The sequence below is a fragment of the Patagioenas fasciata genome, chromosome 4 (assembly GCF_037038585.1).
Source record: "Patagioenas fasciata isolate bPatFas1 chromosome 4, bPatFas1.hap1, whole genome shotgun sequence".
Lineage (NCBI taxonomy): Eukaryota > Metazoa > Chordata > Aves > Columbiformes > Columbidae > Patagioenas > Patagioenas fasciata.
The window spans coordinates 75,940,906-75,958,133 of record NC_092523.1 but is presented as its reverse complement, the minus strand read 5'-3'; the positions used below and the strand labels follow the sequence as shown (position 1 = coordinate 75,958,133).

The 17,228-nt window shown below is 40.6% G+C and overlaps 2 protein-coding genes across 3 annotated transcripts in view; both read right to left on the bottom strand.

Moving 5' to 3' along the window:
• CENPE (centromere protein E) overlaps nt 1-7,178 on the bottom strand; it is a 35,011-nt gene extending 27,833 nt beyond the window's left edge. For both annotated transcript variants that reach the window (XM_065837682.2, XM_065837683.2), the window contains exons 1-11: nt 7,028-7,178; nt 6,724-6,815; nt 5,792-5,881; nt 5,595-5,713; nt 4,423-4,542; nt 3,442-3,523; nt 3,177-3,244; nt 3,027-3,098; nt 1,418-1,469; nt 532-619; nt 212-338 (exon numbers count right to left, since the gene is read on the bottom strand). In XM_065837682.2, coding sequence (XP_065693754.2) covers nt 212-338; nt 532-619; nt 1,418-1,469; nt 3,027-3,098; nt 3,177-3,244; nt 3,442-3,523; nt 4,423-4,542; nt 5,595-5,713; nt 5,792-5,881; nt 6,724-6,815; nt 7,028-7,083 — 966 coding nt within the window. In that variant the 5' untranslated portion in view covers nt 7,084-7,178. The remainder of the gene's footprint in view (nt 1-211; nt 339-531; nt 620-1,417; nt 1,470-3,026; nt 3,099-3,176; nt 3,245-3,441; nt 3,524-4,422; nt 4,543-5,594; nt 5,714-5,791; nt 5,882-6,723; nt 6,816-7,027) is intronic.
• A 474-nt stretch (nt 7,179-7,652) lies between these two features.
• LOC136101387 (radial spoke head protein 4 homolog A-like) lies at nt 7,653-13,907 on the bottom strand. Its single transcript, XM_065837494.2, has 6 exons — nt 13,222-13,907; nt 12,490-12,721; nt 10,668-11,423; nt 9,567-9,711; nt 8,635-8,752; nt 7,653-7,987 (listed from the first exon to the last, which is right to left on the bottom strand). Exons 1-6 carry the CDS (start codon nt 13,449-13,451, stop codon nt 7,744-7,746), a joined length of 1,725 nt encoding a protein of 574 aa, XP_065693566.2. The 5' UTR covers nt 13,452-13,907; the 3' UTR covers nt 7,653-7,743.
• Between the last annotated feature and the right edge of the window lie 3,321 nt (nt 13,908-17,228).

The window sequence follows — 17,228 nt, the reverse complement described above, 5'->3', positions numbered from 1 at the left end:
GCCAGAAAGCTCTAGTCAGACCACCTAGTACAAGATGACAACTGGGAAAAGATGCTCTGTACCAAACAAATATTTCAAGTTCCAAGTCCTCAGAGCACCTTTAGAAGATTCTAGTGACTAAAGATTCAGCAGATGACATTTTCCACCCTTCCAACTTCTACAATGAAGTCTTGAGTCAGAATAATGCTTGAAAATAGGTGAGAAGTTTTACCTGAAGAGTACTGAGCGTTTCATCAAAAGAAACAGGAGTAACTGTACAAATAATCACTGTCTTCGCATTTCCTCCAAGGGAGTTCTGCAGAATTCGAGTCAGCTTGCTGTCTCTGTAATTTATGAAGCTGATGAAAAAAGGGAAGAAAAAGAAGATGTAGTATTTCTGAATTAAAAAAACACATAGTAAATATATTTGCTAGAGGTAATAAGTTATTTCAAGTAGTTACTTACATAAAATACGATTATATAAAAGGGATTTTAATTTCTTAGTTTATTAGTGGCTTCTCTTAAAACATGTATACAAACACAAGTGCTTACCCAGAAGGATCATCACAAAGCTTTTTGATAACCTGACCCAGAATGAACAAGCTCCGGTTTATATTGCAGCCTTCTTTCAGTCGGATACCTAGATATCACACGATTATTATACTTTTAAAATCTAAAACAACATTAACATACATTTTCAACCTGTCAGGCTTTTGTGCTACATTATGCTCAGAGGGATTATGCAAGATCTAAATCTCAGGTGCCACAATGTACTATGACTCCATCAACAGCCAGTATAAAATTTATAATAGCTGAAATGTTTCAAAGTAAGACAGTAATCACAAACATTAGTAACTGTTACATAACAAGTATCTAAGGCCATAAGAACTTTAACTTTGTTTCCAGTTTTGATTTTGCAAATTCCCATATTTATATGTGTAAGTGTACCAAACAAGTCTTATATACAAGGAATAGCTAACTCAAAAATTGTAAACGAGTATATTAATTTGTGTTCCTCTCATATCACTTTTTAATGATAAAGACATTTTTGTGCAGCATCATGTTGTCATTGTTAACAATCAAGTTTCCTCTTGGCAAAAGAGTGAGCCATCTATTCACTCTTCACCCTTACACATGAGCTCCTACAAGCTTCTAATGATTTCTTTACTACAAGTGAATCTTTACTGATTCACCTCCATCTTATTAGTTCAGTATAGGACTGTTGCTGGACCTGCTATTCTAGAAACATCTCTATCACTACGTAATTGTTTGCACTTTACAGCATTTTCAGTATTTTGCTGCCCTACCAAGGGGGATGTTGTTATAAACAATAAGTAATACAACAGCACATAGATCCAATAATTTCCTTTCTATCATAGTCTCCCGCAAAGGTTAATTAACAGAAGTGGTCATCAGGAGAGCCTCATTTCACACTCACCTTCAGATCCTGTTTGACTGGCTCTTTCACTGCCTGCCAGATCTACCAAGTTCTGCAAATTCATTAAACATGTCACAGGTTAGTTCTGAGCCAATTTAGTTTTGGATAGTCATAATTCTCAATCTCTGCTAAGGAGTTAAGAAATTAAAGTTACACTTAGAAAAAAGCAAGAGGTCTGCCATTATCAGAAATAATCCGTAACTACACGCATACCAACAAATACTTTCAAGATATATAAGGACATGGAATAAGTTTGTATGAACTCTGTTAATACCACCCTGAACCGTATTACAAACTTGCAGTGCAATTCCCCCTGCCCTCAGTAACAAAAAAAATATCATTTCTCAAAACAGAAGTGTTAACTACATATTCAAGACGTAGAAATTTTCATAGAATCACAGATCTGGTCTAATCTTTCAGGGTAAAGAGAGCCTAGACAAGAATATCTAGCACCCTGCCTTGAATCAGCTTTATGTCTCTCCTTGCCTGTCATTGTGGGGATAAGGAAGAAATTGAATACCAGAGGAAAAGCCTCACTCGATGTGGTTCAAAGTCAACTAGAACTTTGTAGCATCCTATAATGATTTACTTGAGCAAGCAGCTCTCACTTGGATTGGTTTATGTTTAGGAGGGGTAAAATCCTGTACTAACTCCACTAAGCAGCAGCATATCAAAGAGGCCAAAAAAGTCCTCTAGCCTGTTGTTAGAAGTTACTATAAAGTCATTTGGAACAGAAAGAAAGATGGGGGTGGTATGATAAGAGTAGATCCCATAAGCCATGGTGAGAAAAAACAGGCAGTACTTGGCTCCACTACTGCACAAGTAGTGTTTACATTCAGATCCCAGAGCTTTTTCACAGAAGCCAGAACAGAAAGCTCTTTCCACAACACGTGATTAACTTCATACTATTCCAAATTCTGAATAAGAGTGCTCATGAAGATTGTAGCTCAAATGGTTTCCTATTGATTTCCTTCCTCCAGCTGATTTGTATTCTTTTCTGAGAATGAAGGGAAGGCTAAACAGAGAAAGTCTCAGAAACCAAAACACTTCCCTAGAGATCAGCACTGTATTCTCCTCACCACAGGATATTTCATATACTAGTAACAGAGTTACTAAGTGGGGTTACTTTTGAGAAGATGAGTCTTCTGGCCATTACAGCTATAAGGCCACATGTTATCTTAACAACAACTAAATCTGAGAGTAAAAGAAGCCTTAAGGTTACCCATTGTACAAGTCATTTCACAGGGTTTCTCAGTGGTCAGGAACAACTGTAGGGGAAGTTGTTTCTAACAAAATGCAAGAGCACTCTCACAATAGCCCCTGAGGTTCCTGGGAAGGGCATAACACTCCAACCCAGCACAAATTGTCTAGGAACTACTCTCATGTCAGAACATCCTTTGGTGGGAAGACACCCTCTGGATGACATCCCAGGAATCTCCCTCTATACAGATGATCAAGAAACACAGTTGCTGCTTAAGAAATGCCTGATGGAAGTTAACAAAGCATGCTTGTAATGCCATTATAAAGTAATATTCTTCTCTCTAACAAGTGGTAACAGTAAATTTTCCACTTAAATGCCCGTTTAATAACTTCTTGGAGTACAGCTTACCAGGTGGGATACCATCACTGCTCCATCACAGTTTGTATTTGCGGGGTCACTGCGTTCTCTGCTTTCAATGATCTAGAAGAAGAGGGTGCAATGGTATTTTTGCCACTTCGAAAATAACAAAAAACCTCCTAATAGTGAACTGGTTTTTACCATTCTGAAGATAGTGTGAGAACGGCTGCTGTGTTCGTTCATTTTAGTTTCTCCATAGTGGCGATTTTCTGTCAACAAGCAATATTAGAACGCTTTTGCTTATGTTCATATAAACTGGAGATAACAGACAATAAGCACCATTTTAAAACTATCTGAAAAACATCGATTTCAGAATAAAATCTCAAAGAGATACCTCATGATTCTAGATATATCCGATTCAATAACACTCTGTAAGATATCAGCTGACATTGGCTAAACAACTTACTTTCTCCTTTTCTGATCCATTCCATGACTTGTTCTGGGGCAACCACCACCTCTTCAATCAGATCCTCTACATATGTATTCCTCTTCAGAACAAAAGCAGTAATAAATTTTACTGAACTCCAAAACTCACTTCAATACATTAAGTTAACATTGCCAGCCATTATTATGGTATTTATTCTACTTTGCTCCCTTCTTAAAAGGAAGTAAAATCAGTTGAATGTCTTTTACTCTGAACACAAGAAACGGGGAAGTTTGGACTTTTATCAGAACTGTAGCCTAAAGGCACAAGAATCAAACAGATCTAGAAAGTTTCCTAAAAATAAAACTGGTAAGAGAAATACCCTTTTGGCCATTTTGAGGGAATCCAGGAATATATCTCTCAGTAGATGTTATAAGGCCATAATCATACATCTGATAAGTCTCCCTTCTTCCCAAGGTCCAAAAGGATTGATCATGTAGGGCATTGAAATAAAATAAAATATTTGCTACAAAACTTAACATAAAGAAACTGAAGATGGCATTAATAAATTTATTTTCCCTACTGATCTTATTGAATACTTCTAGTCTGATGTTTCTTCTGTGGTTACAGTAGAAGAAAAGTTTATCTGCTTTGTAGACGATATGAAGATGGTGTTAAAGTAATTATCTGTATCTGTTGGAGACTTCTAATACATTGAAATAGAGGCTTAAATATCACATTTGTGGAAGTTTTATAAACTAGACAGCTCCCAGGTAATCACTGACAAAGTTAAATAAAATATAATACCCTGGAAAATTGACATTTACAAACATTTACAAAGACAAACCAGCAACATTAAGTCCAGCTTCACTGTTGTTATTCTACTACATCAATTGTCCTGCTAATTCTGAACATAACAATTACACAACTTGACACAGAGAAGTTTTCAACGAGATGCCTCTGAAGACAAACTCCTTTGACTCCAAGCAGATACATTACTTACACTACACAACATCCACTTACATTAACATCCTCTCGAATTCCCAGAGGCTTCTTTTTCCTGATATCACAAAGCAAATCTGTAATTGTTTCATTGTAGATTTCCATGTAAGAAACTCTTAGCAAGAATTCTCTATCTGGAATCTAATGTTCAAAGAGAAAAAAGAAAGAAAACAAATCAGACTAATCAATGAACACCTTTTATTGCAAGGATTGTGAACTCCAAGGTATGTTTGGATATCATTCCACAGATGTCTTCACCCCATCCTCTTCTGCACTTTAGCATCCACCAATACAGAACCGTTTTTCTTCTCTCCCACCTCTTTCCAGCTGCGTAATTGTATATCACTTTTAGTAGGTTATAAATGAAGATAACTGCCCTACAGAAGCACGACAACAGTCTTCCAACTTAAATGCCTTTTCCATATCTAATTTCCTCCTGCTTAGGCTTTTCCCTCTGTGTGCCCAGTCTCCTCTCCGCTTGCTCACATTTACTGTGCTGCTAGAGAATCCCAGGGTGAGGAAAGGCTGCGCAACAGATTCCAGGGCTACAGCACCATGGAAAGTTTTCTTGGCTTTAGTCACTATTATAGACACCCTGAGACACTCTGCGCTTCCTCAAAGGAAGAGTGACCATTGCACGTAACTGATGACTATTACCTGAAATCCTCAAGGCAGAAGCAAGTGCTCTGCAGATGATGTTTTGGACAACACAACAACAACAAAAATCACAGTTTTAACTTACACCTTCTCCTTACTTCCTATTAGCATTGAGCAATTAGCCTATGATTCTTTTGAAAGCCTGATAGAAGTAAGTTTTGCATCATATTCTTCCCACTAAGAGAATCTTTAATGAAGTTAATTTTAAATTTTAAATTAGCAGAATAAAGAACACAAAGGTTCACATTACCTTGCCTATCCAATTAACGAGTAAGCATCCATTTATACTTATAATCAAGTTTTAATATATTTGAAAATTTAACGAACCCCCTCAGTTTTGTTCTGATTTGATTCCAACTAATAGTCTCATCTTCTTTTAAAACCACTCACCTTTGCAAGACCAGCAAAGCAACTGCAACATATGACCCAAAATAAATTAAATTTCCTTCATAAGTTCCTTGATACTACAATTATTTTTTCTCAATCACAAATATTTCTTGCTCTTTCAGTCACCTCCATTTAATGGAATTGCTTACCTCGCAAATAATTTTGAAAACATGTTGAATTGCCTTAGGAATAATGCCTGGAGAATATTCATTTCCCATCATTGTGTATGTCTTCCCGGAAGCAGTCTGTCCGTAAGCAAAGATTGTGCCTAGAAAGATGGTTAAATTTTACTAATTACTTATGAAATACATTATAAACAGGATTTAAACACTATTTTAAAACTTACCATTGTAGCCTTGCACAGCTGACTGTATAATTGGAACAGCTACACTTTCATACAACTGCTGAGTGTTGTCACTTGAGTGAAATATACGATCTTAAAGAAAAATTAAAACAAAGCACATAAATCCATCATATTACAAGACAAAAAACATGCTGTCATCTTACTATTGCTGACTTCAAATACAATAAATGGACATCAGATTGGTTGTAGTATAGTTCAAACATAAAATGTAATTGTGACACTACTAAGCCAGGTTTTTTTTTCAAAATAGTGTTAAGCCCAGAACCAAGAAAGATACAATGAACAGACAAGTAAAAATAAAACCTAAGAATGATGGACACAGTTAAATAGGCATCCCATTTAATCCTAATCCCAGTTATGGCTAGTTGTCTAGGAGGATTTTAAGCCTGACAGAACAGGCTGCTTGTTGAACTCCTAGGCTGAATGGAGCATGCTTTTATTGAAACTGTAATTTGGAAAAACCTTTGTAGAGACTACATTCATAATAAGGAGTAGAGTGAATCAGTAGGAAGAGACTCCAAGTGAGGCAGTTAGTTATGAGGAACTGACATCCACACCAGGCACTTCTCAGTTTTCAGTTCCCCCTTCTAATGCTCCAGACTATCCCTGGTCTAGTCCACTTGTAACTGGAATTCATATGAAAATAACCCAGCTCCTGTGTTCTAAAACCACTCTCCAGCATGAGCCAGCATAGAGAGAGCAACGTCCACCAGGAAGCTGACTTAAAGCACGTTCAGTGACTAAAACTGAAATCCTGTGCGCCTCAATCACGCTCCTTTAAACTTACCGAGTTGGAAAAAAAGTCCAGGGACGTTGCAAAAAGGTGAAGCCATTGATGTCAGCAACGTTCAAGAAGTACAGTAATGGAGGTTCATGCAAGTATCACAATAAAATAATCATTTTTATAGTCTTACCATAACTGAATACTTTTGTTCCATTGATTTCAGAAATAGTATTATTTTCACTTTTCCAGTAGAACGCCACTTTATCACCCAGGGCATTTTCTCTGCAAGAAGAGACACTCTAAGTTTATAAGGTGAGGACTCTGCTCCTGCGGCCGGGCCTACTACCTCTCCCTCCCCCAAGCCCCGCCAGCCCCGGCTCTCTCCTTCCTCCCCGGGGACTGACGCCGCCGCCTCCCTCGCTTCGAAGGGCGGTAGCGGTTCTCCCGGGGGCCCAGCAACACCCAGGCCACCCCCGCGGCCACCGGAGCCTCACCGGGCGATGAGCGGCCGCACACGCACACAGACCGTCACAGCCCCCTCGTCCGCCATCCCGCGGCCGCTGAGCACAAAGTCGCCGCCCGTTTCTTTCTCGCCCGCACACAGATGAGAAACCCACAGTCCCAACCGCCACCCCAATTTGAACTTCTCCCCAGCCTGCCTCCTATTGGCCCGCGCAGGATAGATGCCTCGGCGGAGCGTACCACTAGCCAAAAGCTGGCGGGGGTGCAGGGAAGGCGTGGCGAGGGATGGATGGCTGAGCAGCCCCAGAGCTCTCTCGCGAAACACCCCCGCCTGTCGAGAGGCCGGCGATGGTGCGGGCCGGGGCTGCGCCCTGGGAGTGGCGGGCGGCAGCGGCCCCTAGCGGGAGCGCGGCGAGCGGCAGCACCGGGACGGCGCCCTCGACCCGACCCTGGGTAAAGCGATCTGCTGATTTGAACGGTACGCTGCCACACGGAAAAGTGACCGTGTTACGTGATTGAGTTTGTTTTTTTTCCAAGTAAAACTTATATAGGTATTGAAGTGCAGGCTGCCCGCCAGTGTGGTGTGTGAGGGGCGCGGAGGGAGGGGAAGGCGGCTGTGAAGAGCCCACAGAAATAAAAAGACATACTCCAGTTGCATTTCTTTAAAGACAACTCGTTAAGGATTAATTTATGAAAATACTATTGATGTTTGAAGTTTTAAAATAAAAAATATGTTTCCCCCCGTATTTTAATCATCATCTTCTTCTTCATCATCCTCAGCAGCTTCTTCCTCCTCCTCCTCTTCCTCGCTTTCAGCCAAGGCCTTTTCCTGCGCAGCCTTTAAAGCCTGTTCCTCCTCCACAGTGGGGTCTGTTGTCTCGGTGATTTCGGGCCCGCTGGGGTATTCTGCTTGCACCGGCGGAGGCAGCGCGGGACTGTGGTTCTCCGGGCTGTATTTGTGACCCCAGCCAAAGTAGATGTTATCAAAATTCCTGAGAAAGAAAAGTCAAAGATGACACACTCTCCCCCCAACAAAACATCAGTGGAGATAGCATCATGCTTCCTTTCTCTGCCGTATAAAAGGTCATTGTGGTGCAGATATCCTATAACAGAAGTATTTAAAAGATGGCACCTCTTTTTAAATGCTGTAACTGTTTATTAATACATCTTCTACTTTTTAAAATCTCCTAATGCTAAAATGAATGTATTCTGTCTCTGCACTATATTGCCATAGGAGTCCAGCTTCACATTGGTACATTGGTCCATTTTGGTTCACCACTCCAGTGCCCATTTAAAAACACATAGAATGACTGTATTGGAAACAAATGAGCATTAGAACCACAGAATGTAGCTATTTTTAGTACCACAGACTCAAGAATACAGGTTTTAAATCAAGGACTGTACTCAACTGGACATTTACATCCATTAGCTTTATACTGGCCTTTCCAATGATTATTCATTTTCAGTCTTAAACATATTTACTGTTGCTGTGCACATTGCAGTGCCCTTCTCCATCAGTCTCCGGAATAGTTAGAATTCACTCTATGAATTAATAATAAAGCAACTTTGCCTTCATTAGACAGGTATCTGTGTTTAGCATAGGTGCTCTGTGTTGTAACCATGTCAACTAGGTACTCACCTGCCAGATGCAAAGGCGTATGCTCCAGGCCATCGGTTAGACTGCAGGATTGCAGCAGCGTGGTGTGGGATCAGGTTTGTAGAAGGCTGAGCTGTCCAAGCAGGGATGTTTTGAATTCCTGGGGGCAGCCAAACACACACAGTCTATGAATAAATTGCTCTATGAGCCTCTACAAAATATTTAAGACCGAGCTACGAGACTTTCACAGAAATAAAGCAATGTTAGAAGAGCCGGAAGTCAGAACCAATAAATGTAGGCGCCGTATTCAAACAGGTGGTTTGGATGAATGGGTGGGTAGCACAGGAATGCTAATAGAGCCAGGTACAGAGAAGATCAAGCTCCTGAAATTCAGTGGTACTCACCACTGTTTCTTTTGTCAAGGACTGTTTATCACTTATGGATAAATTACATAGTTATATTTGACTTTGGGCAAAGAATGGAGAGTAGGAAAATAATTTACTGTTGATGTAACCTAATACTCAGGTTCCCATATACCCATGATTTGCTACAGTAATATGCTACAGAATCGAAATTCTTATTTGTATATTTATTCATTTGTGGAAGTAAATGTATTTATTTATTTACATGTGCAAACACTTTTTTTTTGGTCTAAAAATATGATGGAAAAATAGCTGAATGCATTTTATGTAGTGAGCTGTCTTGAACTTATAGTAGCCTGACAAGTCTGAGGTATCTTTTCCCTTTATTCTCAACAAGATTGTTAACTAGTAAACCCAGTTATTTAAGTTGTAATGTCAATACCATCAACCATTTTATTTTTGATCAATTTTATAAAATAATGTGCTTACCCACAGAGGCAAACTCTATTGGTCCATAAAGCGTCAGAGTCATATAGCTTAAACTATTTGCCACCTAAATGCCAACATTCCCAGTGGCTCTCTATCGAAAACTTCACATTTCATGAAGAATACCTTCATCTTCAGACAGTGGAGTGAGAAGAGGAGGTCCTACTTCTTGCTGTAGTTCCTCTGGCTCCTCTGCTTTCTCCTCTTCTTCATCTTCCTCATCTTCTTCTTCCTCTGATTTTTGAATAGGATTAATCCAAACACAGCGACCCTATAAATGACATGGAAAAATAGTAAATACATGTAACAATCGCTGAAAGAATGCAAACCAGTTAAAAGAATTGGCTCAGGCACATGCACAGTTATGGGAGGGGGAGAAAAGAAACGTACACACTCTGCCCCATCCTTTTAAAGTCTGCCTTGTTATTTAACTATCAGTCAGAGGCACATAACAAAATGTTCCTAAGATTCTAATGCATAGCGATTTTATTTTTACAATTATTTTTTTTGTTTTGTCTTGTAATGTTTCAAATTCTTGTTTCCTACCATTTGCAGTTATTTTACACTAGCATTCTTGAATTAGTAGACTGGCCAGCAAGTGATCCAGCAATGATTATCAAATCAGTAATACTTCTTTCCAGTGCTAACCTGACATCACAGATATTTTATGCTACAATTTTAGTTACAATATTTTGGTTTTAAGCTTTTCATTTGCTTGTTACATGGAAGAAAGTAAGCAAAAACCAATAAACCAGAAGAAAACATCAAATAAGTTCCATTTAGCATACAATCATAAGCTATCTATATTTTAGCATTCTACCCAGGAAAAGAGAATTTAAAACATTTTTGTTAAGTAAGGACTTCAAAAGAGAAAACCTAATGTAAAAGGTTACCAGAAATTATTGTTATCCATCAAAGCCTAACTCCATACTGTTATCTAAAGTTCTTGAGAACACACCACTGAAAAAAGTACTAAACCTCAAAGGTTCCTGTGTATATATACATATATATACACACATATATGCTATATGTTAATATGTGCAACATATTTATATATTATATACTACATCAAATATATTATCTGTAGAAAAATATTACAGTACAATACTATTTATAGTGAACAGTTTGTATGTGCAGGTGAGGGGTGTCATTTATGTTCTGAAATCCACCGAGCACTATGGTGTGAATGGGAGCCGAGGTCCATGTGGGCTGTACCGCAGAACATACCTGCATGAGAATGCTCTGGACATGGTGTACCCATGAGGAGAGAGAATATACCATTTCAGTCACAGGAAGAGGCTGGAAATCGGGGTTTTCTTCATATGCATCTCTTCCTCCCTCCTCGTCTTCGTCTCCTTCTTCCTCTGCAAACTGATAAAATCCAATGGGAGAGATCTGGGTTCCTGCTGAGATCCGAGCTATCTGTGCACGCAGGTAATTGGCCTCGTTTCCGGGGAAAGGAGGAAAGCTCACAACAGGAGCATCCAGCCTGCCAGTGAAGAACTTCTTGATTTTCCTGGCACAGACAATCTGGGCTGGTGTCACTGGAGGCAGCTTCACCCAGGGTTTGCCTGGCTCATTACAGACAAAGTAGATAAATTTATTAGCCCCAGTCCCATTTTCTTCTTTTGGGATGACAGGTGGGAGCTTATAGGTAGACTTTGGTGGCTCATCTTTTTCTTTCTCCTCATCTTCATCTTCTTCAAGCTCACCCATCCCTTTCTCTCCTTCCTCAGTACCTTCCTCCTCTTCTGCTTCCTCCTCCTCCTCCTCTTCCCCATCACGGTACTGTACTTCAGCTATAATATAGTTCATCTCCAGGCCCAAAATTTTGCCCCAAAAGCGACAGGTCTGGATTGGGTGAACAGTAATAAGATTTTTAAGGGCGAGGAATATGTGATAGGATTCATCTTTGCTCAAGCCAATTCCAGCCTGTTCAAAATAAAAGGCTGTTTCCATCACATTAGGTAGAGGGGTCTCTCCCTGGGGAAGAAAATCTGGAGTTAAAACTGGGGAATAGTGTAATTATCTATTTGAAAAATTAAACATTTTATCTACTGAATGTTACACTTCACTTTCCTGTAGTGCCACTCATTCTCTCAAAGTGCTTTGCAGTCATTCATTCACTACATCTTCCACTATAATTTAGAAGAATTAAAAAATGCCATTTGAAGGGTAAAGAAGAGAACACAGATGAACTGCAGCTTTTAGAATAAAGGATTTCAAAATTCAAACTCCTTATTACTTCAAAATAAGGAAAGTCAGAATTCTTGCACAGGATTCACAAAGGACTTCAGTGTTAGGGCACATCAGCTTTGTAAGAGGCCATGATGCCCCCAGTGACACTGTGTTTCCTTGAGTTTGTGGAAGATGATTTTGGGGAAGTTATAATATGTATTTTATATATTTAGATAGCAGACCACAAATATTTCTCTGGAGTGAATGTTGTTAATTTGAACACCTTGGCATAAGGCTTCCTGCCTTTTTAAAAAGACTGGCCCCTGCTCTTGCTGAAGTCCATAATAAGACTCCGTCTGGCTTCTGTGGAAGCAGAACTAGGGCAATAATTAAGATTTCATTAGGTATTTCCATTCACTTGCTGACCCTTCTCTCATTTCATGGGAGCTGGTGGTTATATCATACAAAGGTATTAGAAGTTGTACACGGCAGGGTAGGAAATTTGGAAGAAATAGTGCTAGTTTTATGTGGAATTTCTTTTGCCCTTCCAGGCTTCTTATATCAAAACAAGATAGATGGGAGTATGAAAAATTCAAAATTCCTTTCTGAAATATCCTATCTTGTTCTATTTATATGATTGTATACTGTTACTGTAAAATAAGCAATAGGCTACGGAAAAGATGAAATAGTATGTGACCAACCCAGCTATGAAGAGGGTACACGGTACTGTGGCTACAATTACTTTTATGATTGTGAGAGGCAATAATACAAAGTGGACCACAAGTTCCTCCCTTTCTCCTTTTCCTTGCCACCATCCTCCCACCCATTCCTTGGTATATATGAAGTCTATTTTTCTCTGATAATAACTTACTATCTCTTCTTCAAGTTCTTCAGCTCCTTCGCCATTTGCCCTGAGGAACAAAGCTTTACGCTTTTCTGCAGCTTCAAATGTTGGAAGAATCTCATGTTCATCTCGAAGAGTGTCCATTTTTTTCTGAAACTGAGCCCATTTCACATCCTTGCTGATATTCTCAATTATGTCTACTGCATTTGTGGGCCGTTCATCCAGGATCTTTGTTAACATATTAGCAAGATGATCATATCTGTCATATAAATGTAAATATTATTAGCCTACTAGACAAAAGTCTTACGATATTATGTTTTTAATAGCAAAAGTAGAAGCTAATCACCTTGAGCTTTGGAAAATCATTGGAATAGTTAGATGAAAGGCGATCATGGAGCATTATGGGCAATTAGAATTAAAACCAGCCTGATTATAACATACTTAGGAGCAGTCTCATCTTCAATTTTCGGTATGTATTGCACCTGCTTCAGGAGCTGAAGCTGAATTTAAACTTGCTCTTAATCAAATTAATTTCCCTTTGAACTCTATAAATTCCATTAGGAATTTTGATTCTGAAAGATGATGGACACAGACAAGTGTCACATCGCAACGAACTACTGCATTTACAACATATTCTCCCATTCCATAGATACCTCCCTGGTATCCCTCCCTTTCTTAACATATCCCTTTGCCTTTTTACCGGCACTTCTTTTCTCTCCACTCATTACCCCTTTCAATTGTGTCCCTTTTCAGACTTACAAGTTCAGGCCAGATACTGTGCTGCTCTCCAGTAAATAGGCTTTTGCATTTTCAATTGCCAGCTTTTGGGAATTGAGATCGGGCATCTGATCATCGTACGGACTGTATCCTGGCTGATAGAGACCGTAACCTGGCTCATGTGGCTGATACGGGCCATGCCCACGTTCGTAGGCTTGATAGGGATCTTGTGTTTGGTAAGAGTCTAATCCTGGCACATGCGACTGATCCATGCTTTGCTGTCCTCTGCCTGATAAGAGTCTTGTCGAAGTGCGTATGTTTATTTCTGGCACCTGTAGGTTGCAAGAGGCTTGTTCTGCTGCCTGTGGGTGACAGAGGTGTTGAATTTGGGTCTGTGGTTGATACGGTGCACGGGTCTGATCGACACTTCCTCTTCGGTCTTGTGCTTGGAAGGGGTCTTGGTCGGGCGTAGGTGGCTGATAGATGCTTTTCCTCAGGCCTGTGCCTGACCAGCCCCTTTCCTCACCCCCGCTATTCACGAAGGCTCGTCCCGGTTCCGACAGCTGCGGCCGAGCAGGGTCTCCGAGCCCTCAAAAGGCGGCTCCTCGCTGAGGCGGGCCGGCAGTGCTCCCCGAGCCCCGCTCCTGCCCTTCCCGTGGGTGGGACAGCGTGGGGTGTGGATCCGTGGGGTACGGGCCAGGCTGGGGACACCGAGCCGCCCTTCAACAGCCGCCGGCGTCGCTCGTCGCGCAGCAACGGCCGCGGGGCGGGGCATCGCGTCGCCTCGGCGAACCCGCCGCCGTTGCTTAGGACGCCCGGCGAGCGGTGCCGGAAGGGGCGGGTGCGTGGTGGTTTTTCTGTGGGGACTCGGCACTACGCTCATTTTCACTCCGTGTCTGCCAAGGGGGGGCTGCTTGTTCCGGCAGCGATGGCTCTGGGGGCAGCGCGAGGCGGTTGCAACTGCTGGCGGAGCCCCGCGCGCCAAGGCCGGCGGTTGAAACCGTTGGAGGCGCCGCGCGCACGGGGCGGCCGTTAGCGCTGATGCTCCCGCTCCGCCGGGCTGTCTCCCGTCGCTACCCGGCGGGTGTGCGCTTGTTTCGGGCTGCTGCTCCAGGGTGTCTCCCGCTGCTACCCGGCGGGTGTGCGCTTGTTTCGGGCTGCTGCTCCGGGGTATCTCCCTGTGCGCCCTCCTCAAAGCAGTAGCCGGCTGGGAGAACGACCCGATTTATGAGGGGAGCGCCGGCCCTGTCAGCCCTCTCCTCAGCGTGGGCGGGAGCGCAGCGGCTCCCTGTGAGGGGGAACCCGCGCAGCGGCTCCCTGATAGGAACTCCCGCAGAGGCTGGGGCTGCTCCAGTCGAGCTCCTGTGTTGTTGCTGTGTTCGCCAGGTGGGAAACCCCCGCAAACTGCCCGAGCTGTTATTTATTTTTATAGAGGGGCTTTCCAGTCCTACTTGTTTTCTTTTATTATGACCCAGAAACCGTGCTGTCAGTACTCTGTTTTGAGTGGCTCTGGTACAAGAATCTTTCATATCTCTGCTGACAGCAGAAGAATGCATCTCCAAAAGCGTAATTTTGATTTTTTTAAAAAAAAATTACATTCATTTGCCTTAATTGCTTTCGTTGTGTGCAGTAGAAAATGCAGTTTAATCTGCATTTTAGTGGTGATATATCATGCTGTTGCTATAAGGTATAAAGGCTTTTTCTTAGAAGAAAAATACTGTAAAATCTGACAATCACTTAAATTATATTCACAGATCAAAGGAAAAAAAACAGATGTAAATTAAGTTGGAAGGAAGGTGTTCTGATGGAAAACAGTTTTGTCATGTGATGATGAGACAGCTGGCCATAATGTGAGTAATTTCTCTTTACAACACTATTGAAACACTAAAATGAGAAGGACAAATGTCACATTAGAGAGGAAGAACCTGCTAACTTCTATTAATTTAGTTACTTGAGTTTTGTTTTACAGAAATATAGTAGCACAGTGCTATCTGCTTTTGTTGTTCCATTAGATATTATGTGTTATCTACTTGAACCAAGCCCTCATTGTGCATGTAAAACTTACATGAATTTTTTCCTTGATTGCTCATAATTAAGTATGTGAGGAACTTTTACTGTTTGAGTAAAGTAAAATACATACCTAATATTCAACAAGGAGGTTACAAAGCAAATATATAGAGCAGGTGAGTGTTTGTTTTGGTGGTTTTTGGTTGTTTTTTTAAGGAGTCCTTTTAAGGATTTACATTTTATCAAGTATCTACAGCTGGCCCAAAGATAACTGTCAAGTGTTCTTTAATAGTTCAACAGGGAAAATAATTCTGTCTTGGGGTATCAATGTGAAGAAGTTAGTGCTGTACGAATCTAGGCAAAATGCCCTATTAAGGTTATAAGTTATATTAAATGAAGTAGTGCAATACCTGCACTGTAAAATATACTTCTCTGTCATTGATGGATCAGTTATAAAAAATGCAGTTTATTTTGGATATTTATTAGAGGTAACTAGAAAAAAATTATCAGATGAGGCATTGCAAATTTCTGTCAGGTTCTAAGAGAGTAAATGCTGGTAGTATCACCAAGGAATATGAACCGTTCTGAAACAGCAGCAAAACATGCGTTTCCACATCCTTTAATAGGCAGAGAGCTTTTATATGAAGAATTAAAAAGTTTCTATGTTGTGTTTTTTATGATTCCAACAAATAAGACAAATCATTAAAATATTACTACTACTGGGTTTCATCTTGTAGTGGTTTTGTTATTGCCTTACTGATCTTATCAAGGAATGTGCACAAGTTCATTTTGCAGATGTATTTGCAGAACTTGCACATTGACTCCAGAGGGCGGTACAGTACTTGCAAATGACCTGTTAATTCCTTTTTATTTGATATCCATATTTCATTTTTGAAGGAAAAAACTTGATTTCTTTTTCAGCAATTCACTTCTATAAAAATTGTATGAAATTAAGTTATCTTTCTAGCTATGATGTTCTGTGATGCTCAAGAAAGGGCAACTGCTTTATCTTTTCAATCTTGTTCAACAAAGCAAGAGATGAGTGGGGAACCTGTATCTTTTAATAATATTCCTGTGTACCTTTGTAATTAAATCAGTTAGTGCACAGGGATAATGTAAAATGGCTCAGGGCGAAGAGTACCTCAGCACAGAAGGGTGTTTTAACAATGATGTTTCAGTTATGGTCTCTTGTTGATACGGAAAAGTAGGAAATGGATATGTGCAATATTGCTGCAGAATCTTAGTCTGAACACTGTCAGCAGCATGAGTTAACTGGCTGAACAGTGACTAAAGTATTAATGTTTTATCATTCCAAAGGAGATATGTTAATGTTTTGTATTGTCTCTGATGCGGCCAGGTAGCAATGGTCTTGTGTTCTATGGATTTATGTCTGGTTTTCAGCCGCCTCTTTTTAAATAACAAAATGAAACAACAGAACTCTTGCCTGTTGCTGAATTCTAAGCAGAGATCCAAAGATGGTATAAAATGATGCATGTAAAATGGGACATGTGGTGCATTCCTATAGAGTTCTATTGGTGAATTTTGAACATGCTTGCACTGGTAAGGGTATGACAGACAATCTGCACAGAGCTTCCCATTTCAAGTAGTAATGTCTTCCTAGAAGCATGCCTTCATCACCAGACCAATAAGTAGCACCTGTAGCTACTGAGGTGATGCTGCTCTTTACTGTGTAGCAGGCAAGGCAACTTCAGCTGAATTCCAGCCTGCACACTAGATATCAGGTGTTGTTGCTTTCAGTATGAAGCTTGCTCTGGCAAGTGGCTGCCAGGTGTGCTGTCAGCTCACTTAAGAGGAAGGCTTAATGAGTAGATTCTTACTGGATTTGGTATGGCATAGGTTTCAATCTGCATACTGTGGTCAAGACTAAGGTGTCTGAGCATATGAAAATGAGCTTTATCTTTTCCTTTATACTATGTTTAGGAATTAAATACTTATGCTCACTCTGACTGCTTCCAAACTACTTTAAGAGGAAAGGTACTTGGAGAGTGTAGGTTCTGGTGTGTTACCTTTGTTAATTTTCA

What these genes read in the sequence shown, in the direction of transcription:
- LOC136101387 (XM_065837494.2), bottom strand. Translation starts at nt 13,451, where the DNA reads ATGGATCAGTCGCATGTGCCAGGATTAGACTCTTACCAAACACAAGAT. An exon ending in TCCAGAGCATTCTCATGCAG is followed by an intron (nt 9,712 to 10,667) that starts GTATGTTCTGCG and finishes TGTCATTTATAG; the next exon opens with GGTCGCTGTGTTTGGATTAA. An exon ending in TCCACTGTCTGAAGATGAAG is followed by an intron (nt 8,753 to 9,566) that starts GTATTCTTCATG and finishes GGCTGCCCCCAG; the next exon opens with GAATTCAAAACATCCCTGCT.